At 38.4% G+C, this 21,425-nt stretch overlaps 1 protein-coding gene across 2 annotated transcripts; it reads right to left on the reverse strand.

Moving 5' to 3' along the window:
- Positions 1–6,931: 6,931 nt before the first annotated feature.
- Positions 6,932–21,399, reverse strand: NAAA (N-acylethanolamine acid amidase). 2 transcript variants are annotated; one of them, XM_062575046.1, is made up of 11 exons: positions 21,109–21,399; positions 20,237–20,401; positions 18,228–18,354; positions 17,397–17,487; positions 13,986–14,062; positions 12,772–12,944; positions 11,861–11,923; positions 11,193–11,259; positions 9,068–9,096; positions 8,063–8,144; positions 6,932–7,237 (listed from the first exon to the last, which is right to left on the reverse strand). In XM_062575046.1, exons 1-10 carry the CDS (start codon positions 21,312–21,314, stop codon positions 8,069–8,071), a joined length of 1,074 nt encoding a protein of 357 aa, XP_062431030.1. In that variant the 5' UTR covers positions 21,315–21,399; the 3' UTR covers positions 6,932–7,237; positions 8,063–8,068. The 2 variants fall into 2 exon arrangements, with proteins under 2 accessions (XP_062431030.1, XP_062431031.1); XM_062575047.1 differs by lacking the exons at positions 6,932–7,237; positions 9,068–9,096.
- Between the last annotated feature and the right edge of the window lie 26 nt (positions 21,400–21,425).

Here is a 21,425-nt window from a genome sequence, read left to right on the forward strand (position 1 = left end):
CTAAAATAACAATTAGCTGTCATAAGAAAATAATCAGCTTTGTTAAATAAATACTGCTTTTCTTCACCTCATAGATCTGCTTGAACATAGGGGTGTATTATACCATCAGTCAGTTGCTCAGACCCTTGCCAGCATAAAAGGACAGGACAGTCAGATTTCTTTCAATCTCACTGAGGCAAAGACAGCCCTACCCAGAGCGAACAGATCTTGTTTCAAGAATAGGTCAGATTCTGAAAACTCTTACTTTGAGAAGAACCAAAAATGAACCAGCACATTCCTTCTTTCACTCTCAGACATGTTTCCTTTGGGGGGGGGGGGGGGGAGGGAACACAAAGCACCACTTGCTACTGCCAGAACAGTCCCAGGCAGTATCACACAGTAACTATGGATTCTTATTCTGACACAAATGCTAACTGAAAGAATATGACCAGTACTGTATAAGGTACATCCACACACTGTTTGTGCAGAAAGATGATCCATTTTGGTCTCATGAAAAATACAAGAACTGTAAAAATAGGGGCTACAAAATCCAGCATCAAATATCAGATTGGAACAGGAAAAAAGTCTAAAATCACAGTTCATCTAGGTCAGCACGTAAGACCAATTCACCTGAAATTCTGTGCTCATTGCAGGAAGTACAGGGTAAAATGATCATCACTGTCCTGATCCTGGTAAACCATTTCAAACTCCGGGGTTCTCAAAAACTTTGCAAAGGGAACTGGAGTAGTATTTCACAGGTGCAGAAACTGAGAGGCTACAGAAGAAAATGACTTGCCCAGGTCACCTTATACAAGAATGATATCGCTATCCAAAGTGTTCAGTTAGATGCAGACCCTGCTAAATAACACTTCAGCCCAGGAGGTTTCTAAGTAGAACAAAATGCTGAAATTCTCTACCTTGCCCAGAAAGCTGAATTGTACAAGAGGATCTTCACATTAACCAGATGAAGCAACATGATACTTAGCAATGCTAACAACAAAGTACCAGTCACCGTAGGTTTTATTTATAACACCGTTACTTCATTTCACATAGGCCGAAAAACAGCCTGAAACCATTGCTGAATTACATCCAAATTACTACATTTGTTAGTTTATGGTGTTCATGCTTAACAACGAAGGCACTCTGACAACTTTCCAGGTTAGTAAGTACCCAAAAGGACAATCATGCACAAAAATCACAATACCTAGCATTCAAGGCTCTTGTTTGTTTCCTCCTGTATAAGGCAAATGCCATTTCAGGAAAAAACTTATGAAAGACGTACTCCAGTACTAATGGAAGACCAGTCCACAGGACAAAACTCAAGACAGTCCCAAGGGGGAAAAAAAAATCTGAAATGTGGATACTGTGGTCAATTTATTCTAGGCGCACATACAGCCTGTGTGCCTAGCTGTATCTTTAGTATCAGGTTCCTCAGCAGCGCTGCTGGTTTCAATGAAAGCCAAATGCTTCAGCTTTTCAAAAGAGAAGAGCATCTTTTTTATACGTACCTTTAAAACCATAATCATGAGAAAATACTTTTTTCAGGAATTGCAATACTGCCAGATCACTCCTAAAGAATGGAGAACAAATTTTAAGCAAGTGCTCAAGTACAGAGCCAGGCACTTGGCTTGCCTACGACGTGTTCAGGAGTATGGTCTGTTTTGATAAGATGCAATCTTGGGATTTTTTTTGAGATGGAAATTTCAACATCTCTCTGAAATCAACATTAGAGGCACAGAACAAAACTTTGCCTCATTTCCCTTTCATCCAAAACGTAAATAAAAGTTTGTTGATTTTTCACAGCCCTACTTTAAACATAAATTGTGGCTGTCCAGAAATAGGTATGGTCCAGCACTAATGTGCCATAGGAGCAACTGCAGAGAACAAGCACAGGCAACATCACCTACCTATTTCTCTTGTCCTCAAGGATCTGTCTACAGGTCTCTCCCAAGCAATTCCTGAATCTACAAAATTTTTCACCTTCTAACCCTCAGATGCTTCTGAAAACAGAGGCCTGACCAAAGCAGTGCACAGTAATAAACTAGAGACTCCGATAGCATCAAATCTGTTCCAAGAGTGGGAAGAGTGAGGAAGAAATAGAACCAGCCCAACTGCTCAGCACCTCTGACCTTTCCTCATCCACCCAGCAGTGAAATGCACTTTTCCTGAAATGCACCTTAAAACCTGTAAAAAAGAAAACCTGTAAAAAAGAAAAAGAAGAAGAAAAAGTAACAGGGCCCCCAAAAAATACAACCTGGAAGACTTAAGAAAATTCAGCAGTGGCATTACCTCAAATATGAGTTATACTAAACAACAGTTGAGATGAAACAGTGCATCTGCGAAGCAGTCAGCTACCTGCTCCTTTCTCATCTTCCTCTTGGCCACTGTTCCCTAGCTGCAGACATGTCTACATTTTCTTTGGTCCAGTTAAAAGTCCTCTGAGACAGGCTTTCCCCAAACCTTTTGAGAAGTTGCAGCACATGCATATGCACCTCGGCATCAGCTCATGACTTCCCCCCAGGACACAAAGCTGCAAGGAGCATCCCGTAGCAAATGCATTGTAAGTAAAGCAAGGAGATAAAACCTGCTATATATGCTTATATCAGGCCAGGACTTAAATGTCACCAAAAAGCCTGCAGTCAGAGTGACATACAGATGTAGACAACTAACAAAACAACAAAGTTTAATGTTTCAATTGGAGACCACACACACACACATACACAGAAGATGCGCTTTCATTGCTCACCAGTTATCCCCAAAAGTCAGAAGTTTCTAGTGTCTCTATTGTATAAGTACTTCTAAGGCAAAGGGATGAGATATTCACTTTTGCAATAACACAAGCATAAAACTGATTAAAGGACATAAAAAGATATAAAATTGATTAAGGGAAGACTTGCATAAATCAATTTGTGTCAACTTAGGAAAAAAACCACTCCAAAACCAGGAAAAAAAAAAAAAAAAAAAAAGCTTTGGGAAACTTCCTGGCTTACCACATCAATTATTTTTAACTCTTTCAAAACAAAAACAGGTGAAACCATTTTGAGTTAAACTCTACACATTCCATCGCGTCACTGAGCTTGTTCAGAGTAAAGATTTGCACAGAATTTGGTGCTCCATTCACATAAACTAAAGGCCTTTGCAAGGAGTACCAGATTGCTCTGGCATGGTAAACAGCTAACTCTGAAAAAAAAAAAAAAAAAGGGGGGGGGTGGGGGGGCTCCTAGGAAAGATGACACACTTCATGTACACAACAGAATCCCCGCTGTCTTAACAATGTTACAGACATTTGGACAACTGAAGAAAGAGATGAATCTGGAAGACAATAAGAGGACAAGACAGACTTAACGAGAGTTTACTAGCAAAAAACAGTGGAAAAAAATGGGTGGTAGAAGGAAATAAATTTAAGTTCTGCTAAAAGAGAAAAGGTAGCAGGTCATTTAAAATCTACTAATGAATTTAAAAAAAATTCCAATAAAGTCTCAAAAGAATAAAGATGCTAGCTATCACTAGGGTAAGTGATGATCCCGCCTTTACTTCCTAAGGTAAACATTTATGTCCCATTTGTACATCCCACTCAGAGCTGCTCCTAGCTGGAAACAGAAAGTGAAACCTGTTTTGTTCTATACATGCTGTACTGTTCTGCACCTGAACAGTTACTGCAACGCCAAAAAAGAGAATTTCAGTTAGAAAAATCCGAATAAATTTACATAGTCTGACATACAAAGGATATTCCACCTCAAACTATGAATGCTTAGTAATTATTTCTGCACATAAAACATTGTTACAGAGAAAACAAAATGAAAAATAAAACTTACCTTGCCACCAATTTCTAATTTAAGGATAAACAGTGTAGAAGCACTCCACTGTTTGTTTTTATTTTTTTTCTGTTTGTATGCTTATATAATCATCATTCAATACTCAAAACAATCAATAATCTTTGAAGCAATATACTTGGTTTGATTCAGAAACTTCTCAGATATCTAACTTCAGATATCAAGTAAGCAGCTTTCTTGGTCATGCAGTGGAAACTCCCATTTCTTTTAGCACTTGCAGTATAAGATGTGTGTGGTGTTCTGCAACAAGTGTAGAGCCTTCAATTTATTTACTGCACAGTTGTTTTGAGCAGCCTTAAGAACCCTCCCATGTGATGCTTAAGAAAGGCCACAGATCTGAAATAGATTAGGATTACCGAAGGGGATTATGAATGAGAAATGCAATACGCTGGCTTCTCTCATCTTAAAAGACGAATCAGCTCCTACACACTTTCCAGTTGCCTTTTGTTAATACAAACTTCTGGAAGAAAAAGAACTAAAGTTTTCCACTCATTCCTGATTTTGGGCAATAAATCTTTTAGGCTTTGTAGACAGGAAGTCTGTCATATAGAAGCAAGAGGTAGAAGGATGCAAGGATAACTTATTTAATTTAGTTCTATTTATTTACTTATTAATTCCAAGTCAAGGAACTGACTGGGCTTGAAAAAGCCAAAATGCCAGTTTTTAGAGCGTGAGAAGCAAAATAGACATACAAAGCAGATGAAATCACAAGCAGAAGGATGACCAGCAAGCTATTTGATTATCTACAAATGATCCTTCCTTTTGTTTAAGAGCAGAAAACAAAAACCTGCAAAACCCCCAAACCCTTTAAAAAGTATCAGTGTTATATCTTACGCTTTCTTACCTATCTAGCATTACTAAAATGGTAAAAACTTAAAAACGCTGACACTCGTTTTTATCAAATTTCAATTCTTATACAAAAGCAACCCAATATTCATCTCACAGGCTAAATAATCTATTTCATAAAATACATCATCTACCACTTGCTTAGTGTTTATGTTTTTTAGCATGTAATTAAACTGCTATGACCTGAAAGTTCGATTTCCTCCTGGTTAGCAAAAAGAAGTATTCAAGTTATCATATAGGCTTTGCTCTGCTGGGAATCAAGATGACTGAATGTTTACAAACTGATCAAATGCAAGATTTTTATAAAAAAAATAACAAAATAAAATAAAATTGACTTCTTTAAAACTAGTTTCTTTTCTTTCTTGTTTAAAATTCAAAAAAAAAAAAATCTTATTAAAATATTCTACTTCATGGCTGGACCTAAGCATTTCTGAATAGCCGGCAAGACAAACAGGACCAGAGCTTCTATTTTTTTATTCATGAACAATATGAAAATGAATATATTTGATCAGTTTATAAACCACAGAGAATCTGGCCACATCATTGCCAGAAGCTAATCAGCCTAACACCGCTGAGGGCAAGACGACTATGTTGAATTGCACAAGTGAGGATTCTTTTGTCTCTACTTTTGGGTGGTTGTTGCATAAAGGAAACCTGCTGGGATCAGGAGTCCATGTCTGCTCTGCGAATTAAAGCAGTATCAATACGAAGTCTCTAAGGTAGTGTGATCTCCTTTGTGTTGTCTTTCAGAAAACTTCTGTTTTTCAACAGCATCAATTCTGACATAGGACTGCTCAGAACATCAATGTGCAAACTGGGTCAAGGCAAAGCTTGCAGTGCATTTATCCAGGCAGAAGTAGAGCATGCAGGTAAGCAGGTTATGACACTTAGCGAGACTCAGTGCAAGACGATAAAGGGCCTTCACCTCTGTAAGGCGCTCTCAGGAAGTTTGCGTAACTCATGTACAAATACTGCAGACAGCACTGCAATCTGTAAACAGTGCTCTAGCCCTAGGGACACGCCCCCTGTACCCTACACCTTGCTCACAAGGGAGTATTCTTCCTACAACCTAAAATGCTGTCAGAATATATCTGCTTGTTTTATCCATCATAGGAACTATGGAGGAAGAGGGGTTCTTATCTCAGAGTAAAACATCCACCACTTTGGATACGTGAGACATTACCGAAGGACCTCTGTGCTCCAGGTCATGGGAGAAACTTTCCATTTGAAGATCTGATTGCATCATCCTCTCCCAGGTAAAATTCTCACTGACATTAGTGGGAATTTTGTCCAATGAAGAATCAAACCTTTAAGCTTTATGTGAAGGTATCTACTGGTCTTGACTTTGCAAACCCTTTTGCATTTCTACTGTACTTCTAAGAAGCGCTTGAATTGACAGTATGCAGGCACAACATAAGCAGCCAACCAAAAAAACCTGTGCCCTAGAGAAATTAGTTGTAAACTTTCTACCAAAGGCAACTTTCAAATGTATACATGAAGCCCATCCCTTTTCTAATGTCATTGCTATCAGACCACAGGCTTCTTTCACCTATTAGAGGAAAAAAAAGCTATATCATCTCATCTCCATAAACAGCTCCAGAGTTCTGATGAATAAAATCACAATAAACTATAGTTACATAGAGTGCTACACCTTCTAGCTACATTTCCTTCCCTTACACCAAATAACCACTCCTTAAACTGACTGAGAATCTTCTATTGTGGTTAAACACCCTCTCTACTACTTAAAACAAATGTTTTCAACACTATTTAGGGACCTCCTTAAGACTACATGCTTCTCACTCACCTTTCACAACCCTAGTGAAAATAGCTTGGGCCTATGCACTGATGAACCACAACTGAAGGGGAGAGACACTGCCTGCAGTGGAATCCACACTGCTCAGAGCCACATTCCTTCACAAGCATGCAACAATTTCTGTGCTGAGAAAGGTCCCACAGAGCACATCTGGACAAGATGGCCAAACTGATGCAGATCAACACAGGATTAAAAGGTCTGTGAACCTGCAGCAATCCCATTCTGTAATTGTAGCAGGGTTCAGGAGAGTTTTGTCTGGTCTGCCATCTCGCCTAGCCTGCCCTGGCACTCAGGCCAGTTCTCTCTGGGCATAGCCTCAGACCCTGCTGGGCTAAGGATCACAGGCCCATCACATATCAGAGAAAAGGACTATGACATAAATGGTAACATTACAAGTCTTCATAAATCAAACAATCAGCTGCATATCTTTATTTATTTGTATTCAGACCTACAGGACAAGTGAAGATATAAACTTTTTATTTATTAGTAATTACATCAGTACATTCAAACTGCACAATAACTATTTCCAGAAACAGTAAAAATACTTTTTAGCCATAAACATTTGCTAGAACATCAATAAAATAAAATAAAATCATACTTCCACTACTATTCATTAACAGTATCATCTGGTAACACTTCAAAGAACTACCAAGTTATTACCTGAATGGTTCATGTAATTAATATGCAAAACAACCGTAGTGCTTTTAAGATTAATTTTAAAAGCATGTGCTGGTCTTGCAAACCTTCAGCTTTTCACCCATTTTGTCTGTTGAAATAAACAGATAGATAGATAAATAAGAGAGCATAGGTTTGTACGAGAGCATATGTTTGTCAAGAAAGAAAGCAAATTCTCTAGAATCTCCAAAGGAGACACCTATAATCAAGACGTCCAGTACCACTGCTACCAGTAAGATACAACAACAGTTCACAGATTAACTATTCACATTGGAATGAAGCTTCTCATGCTCCTGTCAATCGCATGCAACCAGAGTCTCTTGGACCAGAACTAAATGTAACTTAGAATCTTCCTCTGAACACATCAACGCTACAATCTGGAGCACCTCCAGAGTTCAAGCACTTTGATTTTTCTGCAAGTCTATAAGATAAAACCCTCAGAGGATGCTAACAGTCAGTTGTCTGTGAGTGGCTGTCATAGAATAAGCTTTATCTTTCTTGGTGTCAAGTGCACAGCCCTCTCCTGCTGGGGTTCAGTTCACTATGGGCATGACTCCCTGCCATAGCCAACAACGTGAAGACACATGATATGTTTCACACTAGTGAGATTTGTAAAAATAATAGCTAAAACCCTTTACATTGGAAAGTGCTACCTTTGGTCAGAACACTACACATCCTCTTCTCTCTGATAAAGCACTTTTCCTGAGGTAATAAAGAGTTTGTGAAGTCAATACTTAACTCTCTCTCTAAAACAGCAAGGGAAGATATTTGCCCAAGGTCAATAAGCAAACCAAGGGAGAGTCAGGAATTCAAACTAGGTTGCCTGAGTGCCATTGCAGTGCTTTATGCCTCAATGACTTTTCACTTGAAATTTTTATTTAAATACAAGTAGCTAGAGAACCAGCATGCTACTTACCCTTCTTCACTTCATAGTTCTGATCCATGTCCTGTATTTATCTGGAAATGCAGCACTCATTACTGTGGTATACACTGTGTTACTGGTGGAGGAAGAAGAGAACAGTGAACAAGTGAAAAATCATTCCAAAGACAAGAGGATTCATTTATAAACCCAGCAAAGCAGCAGAACTAATTTTAGCAGAAGCAAATGTTCTGCTTACATACAGTAGTGTTAGAAAGACACTGACAAAAACGAAGGTTCTTGGCACAAATTTTTACCAGATTTGTTTTCCACTTAGTACAGCAAAGAAAATATTTCTACATCTGTTTTAATCGGTGCATTAAATTAGCATTGTTGATCTTAGCAGTCACGTGGGTATAATTTTCTCCTGTTCCAAATTTGCTCACATTTATAAGACAACAGAGATGAAGTCCTGGCACTGACTTTGAAGACACCATTGCCAAGCTCGAATGTGAATGAACCAGAGTAAAACAAAACAAGGTAACTTGCAGAGGCACAATTTGTGTAACAATGCAGAACAGTAATTGCATACTGAAATGATTCTGTTTTAGAAATCCTGTACCTAAAAACCATGTTCTCATGTATTATTTTTCCTTTTCATACATGAAGCAGAGCTATGTCAGAAACTTCAGGGAAAGCCATTTTTCAGTGTTAATACAAATCCAAAATTTCCAGAACTGAAAGGCAGAAATGACTCAGCAGAAAGTACTGCTGCAGGTTTGAGCAGTCATTTTTTTCAGTACTACAAAAGGTAGAGTCTTCCTGTAACCAGACAAACTAAGGAAGTGCAGTTTGATGGCTGGGAAGTGAGTGACAAAAAAAGAAGGAAGAGTTCTGTGGAAGTGAAGGCACAGTTCCACGTGCACAAGCAGAAATCCAAGCTGGGAACTCACAAGATATTCAAAAAGACATACACAAAAATCTTGGGGAAGCTTGTGTTTGGATTTTAAGTGGCCTGAGGCATGGCAGGAAGCACTGATCAACACTGAACCTAATACTTACTCGTTTAAGACCGGCTTCACTGACAACACCTGTACAGAAAGTTTGAAGAGTTGTCATTTTGGTAAATGAAAAGGGAGTTAAAAGGCTGTTTAGAAACAGCAGTATGATTAAGTTATGAAAATGAATAATGTAGAATCAAGGATTAGTCTTGCCATTTTCTTTTTAACATCACACTGTATCACAAAAATATTTTAAATAAAAACTCTGAAATATACAAGACCTAAGTTCTCAAAACTAATTAGAAAGTACCACTCTTCTGTAATACTTTCTTTGCCTGCTGTAGCATTTGTAGCTGTGCTTGAACTGCACAAAAATGATGGTCCTAGATTCACCTCCTACCCTTTCATGTTCTCCTTTTAGCAGCCACAGAATAGCCATGCTACTAAAGGCTGTTAGCTAAGGACAGCCATTCACAGCCCCCCGAAATGAACAAAGCTGACTTCTACACAAAGTTCAGGTAGTCCATACCCCTAACTGCGTGCAACTGCAGGCCATGCAATATACCTGATAAAAATTCCATTAAGTGTCAGTGCTCTTTTGGTTGATTTCAATAAGCTTTGTATCAACCCCCAGTATAACAATGTTATAATCAGGTTATAGGAATTCCTTCAATAAAATCTTTCTGTCTGAATGCACATAAGGAAATCCACACAAAGAAAACTGAAGAATTTGGATCACGCATAAGAATTAGTTCTAGATGCCCCTGATTCTGATGTCATGTTATTTTCTCCTATGCATACCTATGGAAATTTGGGTTATTCCAGTGATTTTTAGCATTGATGCATCTATCAAAAAAACCTGGATTGGTTGACTGTTATGAAGTGACTATGTGGGAAGTTCAGAAATGTTTTGTAAAGAATGTACATCATCACACATACTCACTGCTGTTTATAACCAAGGTGAGCGAAACGTAAATCCTCATGAAAACAGAGCTGAAATTTTTAATTCCTGATCTAAATCCCAGGATTTGAGCCCATCACTAACTAATGTACTGTATGAGAAGCATAGTTGCTTCTGATCAGTGCCAAACTAAGTCATATAGGTTTTTTCTTTTTACTAATACATACTCAGAATCATCTCACTGTACAACTATTGGAGCATTGCAATTTTCCTTCCATCATTAAAGTTATTTTAGTTAAAAGAAACTGTATTTTTCCACCAACGAGGTAATTATAATTTGATATTACTGTTGAAATCCAACAGGATTAAAAATCTAAAAATATTGCATTCCTTTGCTTCTTAGAGCACTGTAAAAATCAAACCTCACTTGAAATTGTTAAAGCAGCACACAATTGATAAATTAAATTAATTAAGCTGTGTTTCTAAAAGCCTTTAAGTGTTTTTGAAAATAACAAACTATTTCTAGATTAGTAATACTAAGAATCTCCATCAAGACTCAGGTAGTTTTTGATTCTTGAATAGACTTACACATTACTCTTGATAAATGCAAAATAATTTAACTATATTCTCAATTTTTTTAAAAAAACTCTGAAATATCTGTAGTTCAATGAGAGTATTGACATCAGGACCCTAACCTAGCACCAATGTTTCAAATCCCCCATTACAACAAAATAATAATTTATACTTTCACAACATATATTACCAAAATGCCTTGAAGCATTCAATGAACACTCTAAACTAAGCCTTCTCTTGAAACAAAGTCTTCCTACTAATTGTGTTTAATTTGCCAGAAAATAGAAGCACTGCTTCAGGTCTACTCCTTCTGAATTCACAGTGGGAAATCAAAACACTGTCCAGAAGAGTCATGCACCTGTTTGTTAATTGAAGTTCACAAGAGCTTAAAATCAGTGTCCAGATATCTCGATCTGGGCATCCAGACACAAAGAGACCCAGAACTACAATGCCCCTGAAAATCTGGATTTGACTCAACTCACACAATGAATTACTGAAAGAATCCGACTTGTGGGTGTCCATCAGTAGACAACGTTTCAAAATGAAGCTCGCTTACAAGCTTTCCAAAGATGGTCCTACACTACACCCTTTTCATTATGCCTTACTTGTACAGTTTTTAAATCCCTGCCAAAAATGCAACTGCACTTCTGCTTTGAAAGAGAATTCTTAAGTCAAAACCAACATGCCATTACGTAGAATTTAAAAGAAATACCTGAAAGAGTGTATCAAAATTAATATTCTGCTGCCCCGTGGCATTGAGAGCTTTGATGGCTGGAGTTCTGCAGGAAAAAAAAATGCAGTATCATTAAACACACTTCACTCTTTCAAAAGCTACAAAGCACAACTGAGAAAAATCTCTCACAAAATGCCCTTACATTAGAATATTTTTTATATATATCATTTTAGAGCAAAATAAACAATGCTGTGCGACTGCATCTAGTCTCTTCTTGCCAAAGCTACTCTATTACTACCCTATGAGTACAAAACAGACAGGAAACTGCCAACTACTTCTTGCAGACTATACAGCCTAACGATTGTATATGTCTATGAGTTTCTTAATAATGCTGTCAAATACTTTTTCACTGTGAAGTCCAAATCCCATGGTTTTTAATGCATTCTGCTTTAAATGGAAATTTTTGGTACAAGCTATATGCTTGTGATTTTTCACCTTGCATCTCCTTCAATATCACATAGACTTTCCTCTGGCACATATGAATATTACCCCTTAGCTCCTCTGTTCCTATTTGAGAGGCATTACAGAAACTGAACTAGCTGATTGCTCACCAAGCTAACGTCTGGTTAAAGAAGAATATATCCAAGTCTTTGCACTTTTTCAAAACAAAAACGGTATCTCACTGCACAGCTCCAAACTAGATTTACCTTCGATCATCAAGAGGTGGAGGGGTGGTCCAATGGTCATAGTTTGTCTCCACACGAAACCACCTATAACATAATACACAAATACAGAAGCAAAAGATGTGTCAGCAGGTAATTAATAAAGGCCACAAATCAGTATTTCCATATTGCCAAAGGGGAGGGGGAAGCTCCCTAAAAAGCCTCTTTCCTATATTTCTTGCAAGTCAAATGGATCCCATGTTGATACACATAGCAGCCTCTATAAACTACTGAACACAAATGAAAAAGGAGGGACCTCTCAACTCTTGCTGGTGACAGTGATGAAACTACCACTGACTACAACAAAAGCAAAATCAGACCTTTAAAGAGACGACCATCATCAGTATGCGTACAATGCAGCCTGCAGCATCAGTTTGAAGCAAGCAAAGTCAGTAGGCTGCCTGGCTGTTGCCAAGTAAATGTTTAGCAGTAGACTGCAGTACCAGTTCTCACAGCAAGGCAATAATTTAGGGTCTCCCTCATGTATTAAGCTGCTGATTTCAAATGATTCACAGGAATAATTATTTCTGAAACTTCAAATCTCCTATTGCATTTGGTCAAAACTAACATACAATTATTGAAATACTGATGCAATACTTGTCAGACAAATAGGAGGTGCCTTTAAGTCTCATTTCTTTTGTAACTTGGCTAAAAAGCAAATATACATATTTTTTCCACTCTTGTCCTTCTGGACTGCCCCCAACCTGACAAGTTGGTTTCATTCTTTTTCTAGGAAGACAAGTGCTCCTTTCAGGGGGCCTCACTAAAGTTTGTCTTGTAAGCAGTAGTAAGAGATGAGCCTCCGCCGCTAAAGAAAGCACTTCCATTATTCCTGCCTGTCGCTCAGAAAGAGATAGGACAGACAAAAACAACACCTTTTTTTTTTTTTTACTTACGCTCCACTTAAAGGATCAAGAGGCCAGAGGTCTGCTGGCCCTCTTCTATTCCTCGTTATGACCATGCCTTCTTTAGGTGACACACCTCCTACAATATAGTATACTTCAGCAATGATGGGAACGCTGGCTAGTCTGAGAACAGCAGACTGGAAGTCCTCTGCTCTGCTCAGGGTCTAGTGCAAAAAGAAGGCCAGAATGAAACTAAAATCACACAGCACACTCAAGTGCAAAAGCAAGTACAGAGACATCTTAAACAGACCAACAGTCCCAGATTTTCTGTAAATTACAATTGACCACCAAGTGCTATTTCAAAATATTTTTCTGAAAATAACTTTCCAACACAGCTGTAACCTATGACCATGAAATGGGTATGGCTAGCAACTGAACTCAATAATCCCAGCTTAGCAAATATTCAAAGAAAGCAAAACAAAAAAAATACACGCACACACACACATATATATGAACAGTTCTATTTGGGCCAACAAAGTTGTTGGGTGATCAGGCCAACAACATTTTGAAAAAGACGGACAAGGAAAGCCCTAGAGAACAATTAATTATCTCTGACAGCAGCACTGCTGCTAGTAGTTTTGAGTCACAGCCTTAAGTCACACCTTAAACTCCAAAAATATGAACAATTAGGTCTCCAGGAGACATTCCAGTTCTGCAGGGAGTCTCTATTACCTACAAATCAAATCATTCATGTTTATTTCAACTGATGAATCTGAGAAGCAGCAGACCTGTTTTATCTTAGCAATATCTGAACCCACTGTTCATAAAATGTGTCATACAAAACACCAGTTTAAGTAGCACCGCTCAACATATTGCAAATACAGAGTTCACTGATAACATATCAAACGTAGTTAAAATAACTACTGGATCATCATCTACGAGAACAACTGCCCAACCTCCCCTATTATTGTATCGCCCCCGGTTAACTGAAATACAACCTGGGATGGAAGTTATTGCACAGCTCTCAAAGATGTCTTGGCACGGTTGTCAATGTTAGAAGAATTAGCCCCCCAAAGGACAAGAATTTCCTCTATCATACATATCACTGACAACTTAGGAACAAGATTTAACCCCCTTATAAAACACACTTTTTTTTTTTTTAACTACTAAATTTTCTGTGGAAGTATCAGTTACAACATCAAATTTGTTAGAGATTTTAAGTTCAAATAACGTGACTGTGAAACCTGAGAATACTGTGAACTTACGTCTCGGACAAGCCAGCTGACTGGGTAATTTCGATTCAGGAAAGCAGCTATTGCATTTTCCCACCATTTACCACCCTCTGGGGGGGAAAAAAATAGAAATGCATGTTACTTACATTCTGTGAAATATATCTTTCTGTCTTCATTTCTTTTGCAGGCCTAGCTCTGCATTCTTTCCCTCCACTGCATTACAAAAGAGCAGTGCAATAAACTCTTTCACTGTGCCATTATCATCATATCAGTAAAGTTATGCAGCTTATACCAGACTGGCAAAGCATATGCCACTTCAAAGTAACAGGTGCCTCTTGTGCTACCTTGGGTTTATCAACACTGTTCAGAACACTGAATACTGATATGCTCCTTTTCCATTGTTATATTATTTCACTGATAGCTATATATAAAACCTGCAGCATGTTCTGCGTAATCAGGCTAACATACCTCAAAGCCTTCACTTTACAAAATTCATGTTTCAAATCATAGAATCATAGAATCAGTAAGGCTGGAAGGGACCTCTGGAGATCATCTAGTCCAACCTCCCCGCTCAGCAGGGTCACCTACAGCATGTTAGACAGGGTTGCATCCAGGCGGGCCTTGAGTATCTCCAGAGAAGGAGACTCCACAACCTCTCTGGGCAACCTGTTCCTGTGCTCTGTCACTCTCACAGGGAAGAAATTCCCCCTCACGTTCAGGCAGAACTTCCTGTGGTTCAGTTTCTGCCCATTGCCTCTTGTCCTGTCACATGGGACAACTGAAAAGAGTTTGTCCCCATCCCCTTGACACCCTCCCTTCAGATACTTATACATATTGATAAGATCCCCCCTGAGTCTTCTCTTCCCCAGGCTGAAGAGGCCCAGCTCTTGCAGCCGTTCCTCATAGGGCAGGTGCTCCAGCCCTCTGATCATCCTCATATGCTCAGCCATAAAATTTTGCAGTTTTATAAATCATTAGGAAGGATATGTGATTGAATTACCACAGAAAGCTAAATCCTCAGTGAAACAGGGCAGTTGCATATCAATGTCAAATGACAGCATTTCAGTAAAGGAGCTGATGAGCACAACATCTACCTGAAACTATAGGTGAAATATAAATAGACTACATAATCCCAATCGAAGTTCAGTCAGGGGCAGCTGGATTAACATCCCTGTTTTTTAGAACCTATCTCAGGATATGTAACGACATAAGAGATCGGGATTTTAGCTTTTCAGTCTGTTCTGGAAGTTACAACACTTTTGTGACTATGACATAAGACGGTACAGCAAGATAATAAGGAGATGATAAAATAGAAAATAAAGATGACAGAACAATTTGTATACACTGCTAGATTCAAGAGAGCTAGAGCAACAAACTCAACTAGTCTGAAACAATAATTTCAATGCTTTACACACAATAGCAATGCTTTAGCATTCTACCAAAACGACTGCAGCTCTATTTATATAACAATCAACAGCTGTCAGCTCAATTAGCATAAATTACCTCATGATTTATCTTACTGAAATTTTACAACAACAATTGTGCAGAAATCTTAAAATAGCCACGAAAAAGGTAGTGATAGCAAATGAGTGTTATCGGAGAAAATTAGAACTAAGAAAATGGGAAATATAAAGGTCAAGTTTATAATTATTCAAATACCAAAGAAACTAGAAAAAGACTGCAGAAAAAATATGTTCTGTCACATGAAAGACCTTCATCCTAATTTGGAGACATCCTTCTCTCCAACAATAAAGCATACTTTCACTTCCCTCAATTTTATCTCTGTTGTACAGTGATGCATAAACAAAAGCAAGCAGTTGGCCTCAATTCATTTATAAAGTGCTGCGTAAGCTGAATGAATTACTATTATATATAATTAAAAAGTAACAAAGTTCAAGGCATATAGGTGGATGACAGACAGCATATCAGTTTGTGATGGACAAGAGGAGCCCATTTCACACACAACTTTGCAGTCCTTCATTCCTGTTTCAGGGTAAGGTACACAGAATGGGTCTGTGCATGGACTATACCATCTCACTGCTGCCTCACATGATCTTATACTTAGGTTTGAAGCACACTACTGAGCAAAAGTAGGAAGAACAGGACAGCACCGCTTTTGTCCCCTGGTTATATCCATTCACAGACAGAGGATCTGCCTGCAATATTTTCTAAATCAAATCTTTTACAAAAACTCAGAATACTTAAGACCTGATTTCCTTTTGAGTACGAATTAAAGGCAGTTAGTATCACTCAATATTAGCTCATAATTGTCCAGCTTTGGAATAAATAACCACACTAGCATCAGAAGCAGAATCTTAAAACAAGAATAAAAACAAACAAAAAAAAAAAGTGTATAATCTGCGATAAAAATCTAGGAAATGAACTAAGGCAATATTAACAAAGAAAACAAGAATCAAAAGGTACATGTGCTCCATACTAGAATCCCTACTCCAAGGGATAATGAATGTGTGTATAATGTATATATTGAATACTAACCACAAAACATCTAAAAAATTTTGAAAAAAAGATTTGTCTAAATTAAAAAGGGAAATTTACTTACCACTAGTCAAAAGTAAGCATTTATTTTAGATTTAGCTTCTAGCTCAGACTAGATTGTTGCTGGTTCATACAAACAGCCAAAGAACAACATAAAATGACTGGTTCTTAAAAAAAAGAGAAAGGGGGGTTGGGGGATGACAAACCGAGCTCTCATTTGGACAGGTCTATCAATGCTTATGAAATTCAAGTGCTGAAGGACATAGCAGTGATCCTTCCTCTGTCTTTCTTTTAATAAGCCCTTATACCAACATAAAACAGAGAAGATAGGACGAGAAGCAAACAGAAGACTGAGAGATCTAGGGGAAAGATAGTGGGGCTTGAAAGAATGCCTGGACATACTGGAAAGGCAACTGAGGAAAGATTAGTGAGCAGAGGAAAGATGAGAGGTGTCACTTATTACACACAAATTAATGTTTTATGTTGGTATAAGGGCTTATTAAAAGATTCAAATTGTCTTTATAGGAAGAGATAAAAACAGAATAAAGAGAAAGGAACAGAATGTCTCAGGAAGCAGCAGTCTATTTGCTATACAAGACAGGACATCTTTTTTCTCTCCATCCCTACTCTGCCTTCTCTGATTATGTCTCTTGAAAAGATCATATGTATTTGTTTCTTCCTGATTTCCCTACAGTTCTGTGTCTCCTTTGACACTTTTCAAGCTCAAACAACACTGCACTGACAAACACCTCTCTTCTACATAGCAGCCCAAAAGCAGCACTACATGTGCCTTTATTCCCTGAGGGCCAGAGAAGCTGTCTCAATTTCAGCTCCTTTCTGGTATCCTTACAGCATTTTCTCTCTAGGAGGATGAGGCAACAGCACTGGAAGAGGCAACAATCAGCTGAAATAGTGAACATGATGTCAAGCACAGAAAATGGATTTTACCTCGTTCATCACCAGAGATTGTGAACTTATGTGGGCTTTGTCCAGTCCATAAGCCTACATAACCAAGAAACGTAGTGCCTTGATATACTATCTGAAATCAGAAAACATACAATATTTTAGCGTTCTGGAACAGAGCACTTTAATACAAATAACACTCTGAAACAACATCCTGTATTTTTTCTGTGAATTTCATACATCATTTTACAAGTCACCATGAATACTTTGCCTTCAGATAGAGAAAACCTTGCAAAGTAAATTATAAAAACACCCTACAGACCAAAATTTACCTATTTAATTTTTTAATGATAACAAATTGCTACCAAAATTTTACAAAAAGAAAGAATTCTGCATTACAGAAACAACTAATGAATATTAAGAAAAACTACGTTAAAGAGGACTGCGTTAACAACCATTTCATTTTTGGTGATTTTCAGCATCTAAACCATACACACTGGCTGTGAAAATTAACACTTGAAAAGGACGTTGGAATCTCTCTCTCTGCCAAAACTGATCTCTTTTCAATATTCTGTAGCATTTCTTCTTGTTTTTAGATGTCTTGATATTTTCTTCCAATGTTTCCTTCTAAATAATGATCTTGAGAAGCTAGATCATGTTTGCTGTTCTATCTGTTCTATCTACCCACTAACTGGATGCTCAGAAAGCAGAACAACCCGACATACATCTCATGCACCTAGAGAAAAAGGAACTAGAGTATTCTGATAATTCAGTAGATTGGTATTTTTACACTAAATTTTGTTGCCTACACAGTGGTACAACTGCAAACCACTCTTCCAGAGAATACCACCCAGTCATGTCAATCACAGATCATACCTGCCCACTTTTTATAAATTGCACATCAATTGTAATCTTGCTTAGTATATCTACAAAATCATAATCCAGGTTCCGACCATGGTAAATATTTCCTTTATCATCCTGAGCAACAATACTGGTACAAAACCTTCAAAACAAAAAGCAGAAAAAATGATTTAAGAAAAACAAAGTTGACTCTTTTCAGTATTACAAGCTAGTCAAACTAGCTTAACATTTCAGGAGCAGTAACTGAGTATCTATTTTTGGAAAATATTTTACTAATATAAACATACAAATAGAAGTTCACACTACAACACTAACACTTTCTGACTTGAGAAAATACTCTCCTCCTGTACTTTTTGATGGAATTTCTTAAGAACTTTCACTGCTAATTGAAAAAAAAAGGGCACAGACAAGTCTGACTAAAGCTCTACATAACTAGGTAGCACTACAACATCCTATGTATGTAGGTATGTAACTCATGCATGATATCCACGAGAGCTCTTTCCTAGAGAGTTCTAACATCCAGAACTGTACAACATTTACCTTATCAGGTCCCACCTGGCTCAGAAAGTCAAAATGCCTACTGTGTTTTCATCATGTCAGACATTACAGACTAGGTAGGTAGCACCATTTCCACTTAAAAAAAAATCCACAATTTCAAAACCTACCTTTTCAAAATCAAGATGAAAAGTGACATCTAAAAATATTCATAATGTTATCAGGCTGAAACTTTTTAAATTTTATTTTAATTTGGATCCTGTTATATTTTAATTACAATTAGATTAAAAGTTTAAATAGAGTCCTCTTAAATTGAGCACATCAGCTGTTCTTCAAGTTTGCCTTTTCTACAATAGCTAGACCTTACCTCCAGAAAAGGAAATGTGCTGTAATTACTTTTTGAATATTAAGAGTTTCAGTTTTCTTGAAATAGATTTTTTTATTATTATTAAATATATTTAATGAGTGTGGCATTCAAAACTTTTATTCTCTGGAATGCTAAATTTGTCAATCCAGTGATATAAAACATTGCCTTTCAGAGCTCTAAACGCAGACAAGTACTTCTTTCCTGGTTGCTGGTTTTCCTTCAGCTTTGTGAGCACTGAAAATCTTAGACTTGCATAGGCTTTACTGTGATTCAGAATGGTGAACATCCTTCCTGAAAAACTAAAAGTGCTAGCATTTAAATTTGTATCTTATCAGGTATTAATCCTTGTAAAGAAACAGTATTACTCTTAACTGAGTATCAGAGATCAGGAAAAGTAGCAACAAAAATGCGAAGAATTGTTTCTACGCAACTATTTTTTATTAAAACAAAGACAGAGAAATACTGTTCATGATCCTCAGAGACAACACAGAGTGTTTTTATTGGCCTCCCTTACATACTTCTAGTGCAAAAGAAGGAAATGAAACTTAGTATTTTTTTCACTGAGGTTTTGTTTGCGATCAATAAGGTAACTGTCTCCATTTTGCATTGTGAAAAATAAAAAAATAAAAATTATAAAACCATTGTGATGGTCCATCCAGACAATGGTTTGGAAGCAACTTTGTTTATCCCAGCTAAAGGGTTTAAATGTAATTAACAAGCTGAATAAATTAACATATTCTATTTTTTTAAGGCACAACTAATTTTTCCTGTTTTCTTTTTACTGAAATCCAACAACTTAAAGGAATGCATTAGATTTATCTTAAAAGAGTAACAAACTAAAAAAGTTTGAACAGATGGTCCTTCCTTACCAGCAAAAATGGTTTTCACACTTTTATGCTTATATTAATGTAGATGTACACAAACAAAATAGGTGTATGTTACCATTATTAGTATATAATAACACTGCTCTACAACGTGCTTTCTTCAATTCAGCACACAAACTGCCTAAAGAGAGAATAAAACTTTCCAGCTAAATATATAAAATCCAACAGAACAAACTATGTAATTAATCTACCGTGTGTCTTCAAATACATGCCTTCAATGAACTAAAAGGAATCTCTACATCCACTTTTAACAGATTCTATCAGTATCAGATACTTACGCTGTGGACTCATAGGCAAAATTAAGCAAAACTCCATCTCCCAGACTTACTCCCAGTGCTTTGCACAGTCCCAGAATTTCCCCTGCAAAGGGCTGGGGCATAAAGAACTCCAGTTCTGCTGCTATCGGCCAAATAACTTCATGGACCCATTTTGGTACAGTTTCACTGCAAAACACATTCAAGGAATTAGTCATTACCCAAGAATGAGACAGAAAGGTTTGCAACTTATGCTCAGAAATTAGGCACTCATTGAATCTACTACTACTCAGATCAGCCTACACCATTTGGCACTGATCAGTTATTAGAACCCTCTCCCACTCTGAACTCCTGCACCCCATCCCTTACCAAATCCTGCTGACTTCTACACATCCCCAGAGAAGTCCACACAACCTCTGAAACTAACACTGAGCACAGGTTTCCTGCCTGCAGGATCAAGTCACAAACTTTCAGACTCTTATAAATCTCTTCAGTCCGTCCTTTGATGGATTCCTAAGCATATACATAATGCAGTAGTACCTTTACCCAGGTTAATACTCATAAAAACAGAATTTATGAAGAATAAAGAGAAATACAGAACCTGTGTGGCATCACCTCCCCTTCTTCATTCCAGCCCCACTGCTAGGGCTGAGGGGGAGGAGAGGAAGAAGAAAGGGGCCCCGACCCAGTCCCGCTCCTGGCATTAGCTGCTGGGAGGGTGGCAGGGACCCGGCGCAGCCCATTCTCTCGTCCTAGGGGGCAAAGGACCGGCTGACAGACACTTTGCTGCTCTCCACGGAGGGTCACGCAGCCACTTCGCCCCAGCAGCGACCCTTTCGCGCACACCTCCGGCCTGCCCCAGCCCCGAAGACAAGACTGCCGGGCCCTACACTCACTCGATGATCCGGGCGACCGCGGCGCGCAGGAAAGCGGGCTCGAAGTGCCGCAGTATTGGCAGCCACCGCTCCTCGGCGGGGCTGTCCAGGCTCACGTTGCACTGCAGCGGCGGCGGCGGCGCCGCGGGGCCCGCCGCCGCTGCCGCTCCGCAAACCGCCAGCAGCAGCCCCCACAGCGGAGACCCCCACGCCGCTCTCTGCCCCATGACGCCCGACACTGCCGCCGGCTGACACAGCGGCCCCAGCCTTCCTCGGAGCGGGGCGGCTCGTAGCGACACGGGCCACCCCCGCCCCCTGTCCCGGAGGGGCGGCTCAGG

Source organism: Rhea pennata, chromosome 4, assembly GCF_028389875.1.
Source record: "Rhea pennata isolate bPtePen1 chromosome 4, bPtePen1.pri, whole genome shotgun sequence".
In the NCBI taxonomy this organism is placed as follows: domain Eukaryota; kingdom Metazoa; phylum Chordata; class Aves; order Rheiformes; family Rheidae; genus Rhea; species Rhea pennata.